The sequence below is a fragment of the Lolium perenne genome, chromosome 6, assembly GCF_019359855.2.
Source record: "Lolium perenne isolate Kyuss_39 chromosome 6, Kyuss_2.0, whole genome shotgun sequence".
Lineage (NCBI taxonomy): Eukaryota > Viridiplantae > Streptophyta > Magnoliopsida > Poales > Poaceae > Lolium > Lolium perenne.
In genome coordinates this window covers 179,098,894-179,111,111 of record NC_067249.2, presented here as the reverse complement: position 1 = coordinate 179,111,111, position 12,218 = coordinate 179,098,894, and the positions used below count along the sequence as shown (strand labels likewise).

At 43.4% G+C, this 12,218-nt stretch overlaps 1 protein-coding gene across 1 annotated transcript; it reads right to left on the bottom strand.

The window, feature by feature from the left end:
* Positions 1-8,350: 8,350 nt before the first annotated feature.
* Positions 8,351-10,119, bottom strand: LOC127309438 (VAN3-binding protein-like). The gene is made up of 3 exons (XM_051340303.2): positions 9,556-10,119; positions 9,110-9,479; positions 8,351-9,016 (listed from the first exon to the last, which is right to left on the bottom strand). Exons 1-3 carry the CDS (start codon positions 9,850-9,852, stop codon positions 8,544-8,546), a joined length of 1,140 nt encoding a protein of 379 aa, XP_051196263.1. The 5' UTR covers positions 9,853-10,119; the 3' UTR covers positions 8,351-8,543.
* Between the last annotated feature and the right edge of the window lie 2,099 nt (positions 10,120-12,218).

Genomic DNA, 12,218 nt, shown 5'->3' with positions numbered 1-12,218 from the left:
TCCCATTTATTATGATTATAATGATAGTGGTATTTTGGTGCCACCTACTATGGAGGATAAAGTTTATTATGATTATACCATGCCTGCAATTTATGATGATTACAATGATGGTTGTTATAGTTTTACTCCCACTATTACTAATAAAATTGATTATGCTTATGTGGAGAGTAATGATACTTTTATGCATGTGAATAAGAATGCTTTATGTGATAGTTATATTGTTGAGTTTGTTCATGATGCTACTGAAAGTTATTATGAGAGAGGGAAACATGGTTATATGCATCTTAATAATATTAAGTTTCCCCTCTTTATGTTGAGAATCTTGAAGTTGCGCTTGTGTTGCCTTTCTATGCTTATTGCATTATGCTTACATGAATTGTTTATTTACAAGATTCCTTTTCATAGGAAGTGGGTTGGACTTAAAAATGTTTTTTATTTGCTTTTAATGCTCTCTTTTGTTTCAACTCTCATTCTTATGTGAGCATCATTAAAATTGCTGAGCCCATCTTAATGGCTATAAAGAAAGCACTTCTTGGGAGATAACCCATATTTTTATTTTTGCTACTGTTTTGTTGTGTCTTGGAAGTTGTTACTACTGTAGCAACCTCTCCTTATCTTTATTTTATTTCAATGTTGTGCCAAGTGAAGTCTCTAATAGAAGGTTGATGCTAGATTTGGATTTCTGCGCAGAAACAGATTTCTATCTGTCACGAATTTGAGCAGGGCTCTTTGTAGGAAACTCAGAAAAATCTTCCAATTTTCATGAGTGTTCCTCAGATATGTACGCAACTTTCATTAGTTTTGAGTTTTCTGATTTGAGCAACGGAAGTATCTCTTAAAAATTCGTCTTTACTGGCTGTTCTGTTTTGACAGATTCTGTCTCTGTTTTTTGCATTGTCTCTTGTGGACTTTAAGCAAGGCTTTCTAGACTTGGAGAGCTGTAGCTAATGTTTTATTGAGTTCTTGCAATGTGTCACTACACGACCAAAGTGGATTAAAGTTTTTTTTTGAGTACTAACCCCTCTAATGAAGTTTATGAGAAGTTTGGTGTGAAGGAAGTTTTCAAGGGTCAAGAGAGGAGGATGATTCAATATGATCAAGAAGAGTGAAAAGTCTAAGCTCGGGGATGGCCCCGTGGTTCATCCCTGCATATTTCAAGAAGACTCAAGCATCTAATCTTGGGGATGCCCAAGGCATCCCCTTCTTCATCGACAACTTATCAGGTCACCTCTAGTGAAACTATATTTTTATTCCGTCACATCTTATGTGCTTTACTTGGAGCGTCTGTATGTTTTATTTTTGTTTTTGTTTGAATAAAATCGGTTCCTAGCATTCTTTGTGTGGGAGAGAGACACGCTCCGCTATTTCATATGAACACTGGTGTTCTTAGCTTTACTTTTAATGTTCATGGCGAAGGTTGAAACTGCTTCGTTCATTGTTATTTGGTTGGAAACAGAAAATGCTTCATGTGGTAATTGGTATATTGACTTGAATAATTTGATACTTGGCAATTTTTTTGCTCAAATAGATCATGTTTAAGATCTTGCATCATGTACTTTGCACCCATTAATGAAGAACTACCATAGAGCTTGTTGAAATTTAGTTTGCATGATTGGTCTCTCTAAAAGTATAGATATTTTCTGGTGAAGTGTTTGAACAACAAGGAAGACAGTGTAGAGTATTATAATGCTTGCAATATGTTCTTATATAAGTTTTGCTGTACCGGTTCATACTTATGTTTGCTTCAAACAACCTTGCTATCCAAAGCCTTGTACTGAGAGGGAATTCTTCTCGTGCATCCAAAACCTTGAGCCAAAACCCATGCCATTTGTGTCCAACATACCTACCTACTATGTGGTATTTTTCTGCCATTCCAAAGTAAATTTCTTGAGTGCTACCTTTAAAATTTCATTCCTTGTCTTTCCAATATATAGCTCATGGGAAAATATCCTTAAAAACTATTGTGGTAAAGAATATGTAGCTTATGTATCTTATTTCTTATAAGTTGCTTGTTGAGCGGTAACCATGTTTCTGGGGACGCCATCAACTATTACACCTTTGTTGAATATCATGTGAGTTGCTATGCATGTTTGTCTTGTCTGAAGTAAGGGTGATTTATCATGATCAAATGGTTTGAGTATGCATATTGTTAGAGAAGAACATTGGGCCGCCAACCGAAGCCATGTATCATGGTGGAAGTTTCAGTTTGGACATTAATCCTCAATCTCTTATGAGAATATTATCTGTTGTTGAATGCTTATGCACTAAAGAGGAGTCCATTATCTGTTTTATATGTTGTCCCGGTATGGATGTCCTTAGTTGAGATCTATCAAAAACGAGAAATCAAATGCGATCTATCTCCTTGGACCTTTGTACAGGCGGCATAGAGGTACCCCTTTGTGACACTTGGTTGAAACATATGTTATGCAATGATAATCCATGTAAATCCAAGCTAATTAGGACAAGGTGCGAGCACTATTGGTATTCTATGCATGAGGCTTGCAACTTATAGGATGTCTTATGCATAACACATATGAATTATTACTACCGTTGAAAAAATTGTTTCTACGTTTTCAAAATAAAAGCACTAGCACAAAAATAGTAATCCCTGCTTCCCTCTGTGAAGGGCCATTCTTTTACTTTATGTTGAGTCAGTTTACCTACTTCTTTCTATCCTAGAAGCAAACACTTGTGTCAACTGTGTGCATTGATTCCTACATACTTGCTTATTTGCATTCATCATATTACTTTGTGTTGACAATTATCCATGAGATATGCATGTTGAAAGTTGAAAGCAATTGCTGAAACTTAATCATCCTTTGTGTTGCTTCAAAACTTTCTACTAAGAATCTATTGCTTTATGAGTTAACTCCTATGCAAGACTTATTGATGCTTGTCTTGAAAGTACTATTCATGAAAAGTCTTTGCTATATGATTTAGTTGTTTAGTCATTATCTTTACCATTGCTTTGAATCACTTTATTCATCTCATATGCTTTACAATAGCATGATCAAGATTATGTAAGTAGCATGTCACTTCAGAAATTATCCTTGTTATCGTTTACCTACTCGAGGGCGAGTAGGAACTAAGCTTGGGGATGCTTGATACGTCTCCAACGTATCTATAATTTCTGATGTTCCATGCTAGTTTTATGACAATACCTACATGTTTTGCTCACACTTTATAATGATTTCATGCATTTTCCGGAACTAACCTATTAACAAGATGCCGAAGTGCCAGTTCCTGTTTTCTGCTGTTTTTGGTTCCAGAAAGGCTGTTCGGGCAATATTCTCGGAATTCGACGAAACAAAAGCCAAACACCTTATTTCACCGAGACGGACCAGAACACCGAAGGGGAGCCGGAGAGGAGGCCCAGGGCCCCCAGACCATAGGGCGGCGCGGCCTGGAGGGCGGGCGCGCCCACCTATGGGGAGAGAGCCCCCTGGCTCCTCCGACTCCGCCTCTTCGCCTATATAACCCCTCGAGACCTAAAAACCCGACACCAATTGACGAAACTCCAGAAAGACTCCAGGGACGCCGCCGCCATCGCGAAACTCCGTTTCGGGGGACAGAAGTCTTTGTTCCGGCACGCTGCCGGGACGGGGAATTGCCCCCGGAGTCATCTCCATCAACACCACCGCCATCTTCATCGCCGTTGCTGTCTCCCATGATGAGGAGTGAGTAGTTCTCCCCCGAGGCTGAGGGCTCTACCGGTAGCTATGTGGTTCATCTCTCTCCCATGGTGTGATCTTTATGTGATCATGAGCTTTGTATCACTATTAATCTATGTGCTACTCTAGTGATGTTATTAAAGTAGTCTATTCCTCCTCCATGATGTAATGTTGACAGTGTGTGCATCATGTAGTACTTGGCATAGGTTATGATTGTAATCTCTTGTAGATTATGAAGTTAACTATTACTATGATAGTATTGATGCAATCTATTCCCCCTTTCATAGCTATTGTTGACAGTGTGTATGCTATGTTAGTACTCGGTCTAAATTGCAATGGTCTATTATGCACTCTAGAGGTTACTTTAATATGAACTCCGGATGTTGTGGAGCTTGTTCACTCCGGCTTGAGGTGTGCTTTTGTAGCCCTACACAATGAATGGTGTTTGTTATCCAACAAGAGAGTGTAGAAAGTAGCATTTATTTATTCAGTTATGTGATCAATGTTGAGAGTGTCCACTAGTGAAAGTATGATCCCTAGGCCTTGTTTCTAAGCATTGAAACACCGTTTCCAACAAGTTATGTTACATGTTTGCTTGCTGCCATCTTTATTTCAGATTGCAATTACTACTGGCAATCATCCATATTACTTGTATTTCACTATCTCTTCGCCGAACTAGTGCACCTATACATCTGACAAGTGTATTAGGTGTGTTGGGGACACAAGAGACTTCTTGTATCGTAATTGCAGGGTTGTTTGAGAGGGATATCATTGACCTCTACCTCCCTGAGTTCGATAAACCTTGGGTGATTCACTTAAGGGAAACTTGCTGCTGTTCTACAAACCTCTGCTCTTGGAGGCCCAACACTGTCTACAGGAATAGAAGCGTGCGTAGACATCATTTCGCACAGAATTGCCTCCCGTTGGGACAACAATTCCCGCGACGTCATATCCCCGCCTCGCCGTTATGTGTTCACTGTTCTACGGAAGAGAGTGTGGAGCATGGCATGCTCCTCTGTTCTTTCGCGAGGGAGACACGGGATGATGTGAAGAAGGATTTGGGGTTAAATTGAACCATAAGTTCTTTAATGCCCATAAGACTTGGCTAATGGATTTTTTGTTCAAGTGTAGCAGTTCCCAGACCACGGTGTTGGCTATCACTTTTTGGCATCTTGGGATACTGAAACAATATTTAGGAGGAGGGTTGTAGGGTTTGTCCTAGTGGAGTTGCTTCTCGGATCAAGGCATATATTCAGTTCATGATGGTGCATTCTTCACTAAAGGATATCGTCCATAGTTGTGGGACCAATCAGGAGGTTTCTTGGTCTCTGCCCGCTGGATGGGCTGATCAATTTGAATGTTAATGCGGCTCTCTTCGCTTCTTCTCCGTGCACGGGAGCGGGTGTTGTTGCTCGTGATCACCACATGGGCTTTCTTGCAGCAGCTGGCGAAAGATTCAGTAGGTGGTGAACCCGGAGTAGGCTGAGGCTATGGCAATGAGATTTGCCATTACTTTTTTTTTATAATGGGCGCTTTTATTACTCGAAACAAGAAATTACACCCGACCTCTGCATAACCAAGATGCACACAGCCATCCAAGTCTGAGTATTCAGAAGTTCTAAAAGATAAAAAGGCGATGTACATATCAATGATGAGCAACTGTGCAAACGCCTAGGTAACCTGTGGCAGCCCGATCCGTAGATTATGCTGTCACCCATGTTGGGAAAAATTATCCCTCGCCGTAGACTCCAACCATGTACAGACCTCCATAAACAGGTCGCAATTCGCCACCTTCTGTAGTGCAGACCCCGAATGTATAGTAGATAACGTGCAAGAGAGAATAATTCTTATCATTAAAAACATTGTTATTTCTACACAGCCAAAGCGACCATACAACGGCAAGCGCTCCCACCCTAATAAGAGTTCTAAACCTGCGATTGATACCATGGAGCCAATTACAAAAAGATATTGGCTACACTAGTCTGAGGATACATATCCGAAGCTACTTTGATGCATGACCATATAGACCTGGCAAAGCGGCATTGGAATAATAAGTGTTTGATTGTCTCATTCTGTTGACAGAACACACATTGTCTACTTCTATAACAGTTACGCTTAACAAAATTATCTTTGGTTAGGATCACCCCTCGATGTAAGTACCAACAAAAAATCTTAGTTTTAAGTGGTATTTCATCTTCCAAATTTTCTTGTTATTATTGACTGGAATATCAGGATGTATAATCGCATTATATAATGAACTTACTGAAAATTTTCCATTGGGGTGCAAGTTTCAACGAAATTCATCGGTGCCTTCCGAAAGGTGAATGGATTCCAAACGAAGAAGGCATTCCACGCAGCCAATCTTGGTCCCAGTAAATCTCGTCTAAATGTCATAGACGGAGGTGAGGTCGCCATTACTAGTGCAATGGTATCACTTTTGAAACGTACAATACTATTCCCTAAGAGGTCTATTCCCTAACCAAGAATCCTCCCAAAACCGTATCTACGATCTATCCTTTATCGAGAAAGTACCATATTGGAAGAAAAATTTCTTCGTACCCATTAGACCAGCACATAAATGCGAGTCACCAGGTTTCCAGGACTTGGGACAACGTTTTCTCTCCAATATACTTTCTCTTAAGGAGTGTCTGCCATACCCCATCTTCGGTAAGAAGCTTAGACATCCATTTACCCAATAAGGCTGAGTTTTTGACCTCATGGTCATGAACACCCAACCCCCCCATGATCTTTGGGGTGGCAAACAACACTCCATTGAACCAGACAATATTTCTTCTTTTCGCTATCCCCTTGCCAAAAGAATCTCGATCGGTAATAATCGAGTTTATGTAAGACACCTTTCGGCAACAGGAAGAAAGATATCATATACAGTACCATATTAGTAAGTACCGAGTTAATGAGTACCAATCTTCCTCCAAGGGACAACAATTTACCTTTTCAACTACTAAGTCTCTTCTGAAGTCTTTCCTCGACAAGTTTCCATTCAATCATTGTTAATCGTCGATAATGTATCGGGATCCCCAAATAACTAATAGGAAATTGGCCTTGCACACGTCCAAACAATTCCGCATACGCAGCTGATAAATCCTGGGCTTCATCGAAACAGAACAATTCACTTTTATGGAAATTTATCTTAAGACCCGACAATTGCTCGAAAGGCGTCAAGATTAACTTGAGATTTCGAGATTTTTCAAGGTCGTGCTCCATAAAAAGAATTATATCATCGGTGTATTGAAGTATTGATGGTCCACCATCAACAAGATGTGGAATAACCCCTTCAATCTGGCCATCAGCCTTGGCACGTATGATCAAAATCTTGAGCATATCATATACAATGTTAAATAACAATGGTGATAGAGGGTCGCCTTGGCGCAAGCCTTTTCGTGTTTGGAAGTATCTGCCAGTGTCATCATTGACAGGAATGGCAACACTACCTGCAGACACAAAATCATCAACGCACACCACTCAGATGGAAAACCTTTCATCCTGAGTGTTTGCTGAATAAAAAGACCACTTGATTTTATCATAAGCTTTTTCGAAATCAAGTTTTAAAATAACCCCATTCATCTTTTTGTATGCAACTCATGGATCACCTCATGTAGAACGACTACCCATCGGGGATAGTTCGACCTTGCATAAATGCGGACTGTGAATGCAATACCACATGGTCAGCTACCGTATTTAGTCTAATGGTGACCACTTTCGTGAATATCTTGAAACTTACGTTTAGACGGCAGATAGGTATGTACTTCTGAATTCTTCCGCCTCTTTAACCTTTGGTAACAAAATTACCTCACCATATATGGAATAATTCTAACTGTCCAGCGTGTAAGATGCCGAACACCTGTAAAATGTCGACCTTTATGGTGTCTCAAAAAGTCTGATAAAACTTAGCGGGAAAGCCATCTGGCCCCGGAGCTTTATTGTGTTCCATTTGAAAGATGGCCTTTTGACTTCTTCCTCTGTGTAAGGAGCCATCAACAAATCATTATCTGCCATGGAAATTAACTTGGGGATTTGCCATTACTTGGGCTAAGGAGGAATGTTTTAACAACATCCTTGTGCCTCTGATTGTCTGTCGGTTGTACAACGTATCAAGTCGGAGGAACGGGATCGATCTGCCTGCACCACGGTGATTCAAGACATTTGTATTTTTATGTCTTGTTTTGGTAAGTCTTCTTTCCTTCATGTCCGTCCTGTGTAGAACTTTGCTACGTATTATTTAGCTCGCTCGATAGTGCTTTCTTGTAAGTCCATTAATTTGGCGTGGTGTACCTCCAGAGTGTAGCCGGAAGACACTTTGTATTGACTATGTGTTGTGTTTTTGTGATCTAGGAGGGCAGTGGCATCCCCAGCCCAGCAGAGTTCAAACCCCAGATTTAACATTTTGGTGTCTCATTAAAAAACAGAATATTCTTCAGTAGGAGGCGATGTTTCCGTCAACAGCGAGCCGCATGTGGTGACTTCGTCAATCTCAAGACCCGTCGTATGAAGTTTCTTGGACGCAGTCTCTCGAAGATGCTCATAGAGATAGGGCGTGCGTGCATATGTTTATAGGGGTGAGTGTATGTACCTCATGTGAGTGTCTGGGTTGGTACTGTGTTTCGGGAAAAAAGTACACCCATTCTCTTATAAAAAACTTTAAACACTTTTTTTTTCATCGACATCTCAGAATGGTACAGATAAAATAACATCTTACTATTGAAGTCTATCTACCCATTGATTGTTGCACCTTACATTTACATGGTTCTCTAAGTTCTCATACAGGTCTGCACATTTATTCTCCAACTTGGACATCTCGCTCACTAAACAAACTGGCTGCGAGGAACAGCTGCACAGAACATAGAAACATGCTTACGAGGCGCTAAGCCTGAGCGACTGGAAGGAGTGCTCGAGCTGAGCAGTCCCGCCGGCGGCCTGACGGAGCAGGTTCTTCACCGACTCCACCCACTCCTGCATGTGCAGCCTGCTCTCGCACTCGAACTCGACCAGCCCCTGCGCCGTCCTCAACCCGAAGTGGCGCTTCTCTGACGCCGCCGCAGCAGCAGAATCCGGCGTGTCGTCGTGGACGCCGTACACGACGCTCCTCTTCTTCTTGGAGAAGGCGCCGCCTACGTGCTTGCTCTTGAGCTTCACGATCACCTGCGACCTCTTGTTGATGTACACGGAGACTCGCTTCCAGCGCAGTGCGCCTTTCCGGCCGCGCTTGAGGAGCGTCCCTTCCTTGCACCATATGTCCGCGCGGCAGCTGTCGTAGGGCGCCACCGCCGCTTTGCTCCTCGCCTCTCGATGTTCTCTCTGCCTCAGCGCCGTGGCTCCTCTCAGAGCTGCCACAGTTTAGCAATGTCACACACTTCGGCACGCGTAACAAACACATAGACAGACAGGCGCGGCAGCAGGGACGGACTGAGTATGCTCACCTGTGGCAGCTGCAGCGGTGAGGGTCATGAGATCGCCGGGGCTCCGAACTTCGACGGCGCCCTCAACGGCGGAGGCCACCTGGTCGTGATCGGCGCCGGCGAGCTCGGCAAACTCGATGCAGTGCGAGGCCAGGAGCTGCGTGGCGGATGCCAGCGCCGCGTCCATCTTGGCGTCCTCTGGGTCCTCCGGGCTCACAGTTCCCGCGGCGAGGGCAGCGACAGCGGCGGCCACGCTGGCCACGGAGACTGCGGCATGGACGCGCGCCCGCTCGGCACGAGCCTTGTCCACCCTGCTGCTCCCGTCCCTGTGGTGGAACCACCTGCCGATGGTGTGGTGGTGCGCGCAGATCGCGCTCCTGCTCCTGCTAGTCTGCACGTACAAATCGGCTTAATTTACAGAACTCTCCCACTGCATTTCAGGTTTTCTTGTAATCTTAGTATCTTACGCGCTTCTTGGGGCTCGGGTTAGTGCCGGAAGCGGCGGCGAGCGCGATCGTGTCCGGCATGAGCATCCCGGAGAGGCGATCGACGACGAAGTTGGAGCTCCGCCTGCCGGCCACGCCGACGCCGCCGACGGCAAGCACCTTGGATATGTCGGACGCGGACACGCTCCAAGACCGCGACAGGAACTCCATGGGCTCCATCGGCGTCTGCGGCGACTGAACTGTCGCCGGAGCACCGGTGCTGTCATTGAGCAGCAGGTGGTCCCTCCTCTTCATCCTCCCCAACAAGTACCCTTCCATCCTCCTCAAGCTCGGTAACCGTCTAGTGTGCTGGCTATTGCAGACTGTAGTGTTCTTTGCTGCGTCCGGTCGGTGATCGATACACTGCCACGGGCCTCGCCGGCTATTTATGGAGCCGGGCGAGCGGAGGCCACACGAAGCACGGCAAAGAGGCTGTGTGGGCGGCAGGACACACCGAGACCTGGGTTTGTGACGGAGCTGCCGACCCTGTCGCGTGGCGGCGCCGGATCGGGCGACACGTAGCACTGTGACGGCGTCGCTTCCGGTTGCAGAGTGGCCATGACCGTCCCGGTACGCCGCACTGGACTGCTGGAGAGATGGGAGGCCGTGCAGGAGACAAGCTCGTCGGGATATGGCTACGTTCCGTGACGTATAAAATGTTCAACCAACGAAAGGACACCTCGGAATCGCCAGCCAGCCAGTCTTACATTCTTTGCAAATTTATTCGTTTTGCATCTGGGCTGGCCAAGCGGCCGCTGATCGATGAATCTCACGTGCGTGGGGACTTGGTCGGAGTAAACGGACACGAGTCACAACGTGGACGGGTAGGCAAACCTCCAACTGTCACTCGATTTGCCACGTGTCCAAAAATCAGTGCACTTCTACCCTTTGTCTTAAGATTAAGAGCATCTCACCCATTTCGAACATAAAATATATCTGATTTGCTCCATTTAGATTGGTCGGCGGACAAAAATAATGAGAAGTTTTTGGTATGTTGTCCAGGTGTAACGGCCAAACCCATTTTTCTAGATTAATATCTCATTTATGAAAACTTAATTTATAGAGAACAAACAAAATAGAAAGCCAAAATAAAATAAAAGTGATAAAACATATCTACGTTTGCATCCTACTTGTGGTCGTCATCGGCGGCCAGGTCGACAAACTCCTGCGGAACCCACGGGTAAGACTAGGGCACCGGTGGTGGTGGAGCTGCATCCACTAGAGCAGGAGGCCTTGCGGTGGGAGGCGCTGGCGCTGGAGCCATCAATGGCTATTGTTGTAGTATAGAGAGAATAAACACAAAGGAATGGAGCAAATGAATCTCTTGTTTGATTGCAATGTGGGAGTCCCACTTATATACCTGCTCAAGGGGTGTGTTAGGGAGACACCTCTTCCCCAACAGACACCTCCTAGGAGGCATCCCTCCCAATACAATTGATCACATGTTTGTTTCTCAACACTCTCCCTTGATCAATTCGTCATCTGTATATTGCAATCCAAAAACTCCTCCTAAAAAAACCCTGTGGGAAAAATTGAGGAGAAATATTATAACGATATGCCACCGAAAACTCCTTTAAAACCCAGTGGGAAAAATTAAGGAGAAACCATGTGTCATACGTCCGCACTTGTATTTATATTGTCTCGTTAAAAACCTTGTATGAGAAACCTTAGGGAAAACTCATAAAGGGAAAAGGAGTACAATATCAGTGATCGGAAGATCATCAACGAGTTATAACTAGGGATTTTACTCCCCCTCAACATTGCAAACCTAAAGGTTGTCTCATACCAATTCCACAAACTTAATTATGAAATACAACTGTTGGTAGAGATACCGTGAATATCACAATACTTTGTTTGCAAATTATCCTCTTACATTTCTGTAATTTATGAGGATAAATATAACTCATAAGTAATACAAGTGACATTATCTTGGTAGATAATGATAGGTGATTCGAATGAATCTCCACATGAACTCACATGTGGTCAATCATTCTGCGAATTCATACACATCTTGTGATGCTTCATATGATTTCTGCAGAATGATCACCGGAAGGACCCATTTAGAGTCTATTCTGAAGACTTCCTTTTAAATACTCTTTCAGTAAATCCAGTCTTTGATATGGCACTGTTGGGATCAGATAATTAGCCATTATCATATATCACACATTGGTCCCATCTTGATTTTCATACTATAATTAATCAAGAGTTTTGTGCCTTGTATATATCTTAGAATAATCCATACACAAACCTTATACCTTTCGGGGGATTGCACTCTCAATAAATTGCAAACAAACATAATGTCAGGCCTGGCGTATTTTGCAAGATATCTCAGTGCTCCGATGGTAGATATGGAATTTCAGCTCCATCTATCACTTCACCATCTTCTCACCTTTCCAAGGATTGGTATCCCATATTAGGTATAATATGACCATATGTGTCTCTGATATTATATATCCGAATTGAACTTATTAGATATTTTGGAATACATGAAGACTGATATACATTTATTCCTGGGGGGAACAAGCTCAAGTTAAAAACTTAAGCACGATTTGTCTTGACCCAAATCTCCGTCTTAAAATGATTGTGTGTATCTCAAATGTCTCGCATAAAGACATTGATGATAAGATCATCAACACCACTTAGGT

Bases quoted from the DNA above. Each gene is read 5' to 3' on its own strand.
- LOC127309438 (XM_051340303.2), bottom strand. From the start codon at position 9,852: ATGGAAGGGTACTTGTTGGGGAGGATGAAGAGGAGGGACCACCTGCTG. The intron at 9,480-9,555 runs GTAAGATACTAA...TTGTACGTGCAG, and splicing joins ACCCGAGCCCCAAGAAGCGC to ACTAGCAGGAGCAGGAGCGC. The intron at 9,017-9,109 runs GTGAGCATACTC...AAACTGTGGCAG, and splicing joins CACCGCTGCAGCTGCCACAG to CTCTGAGAGGAGCCACGGCG.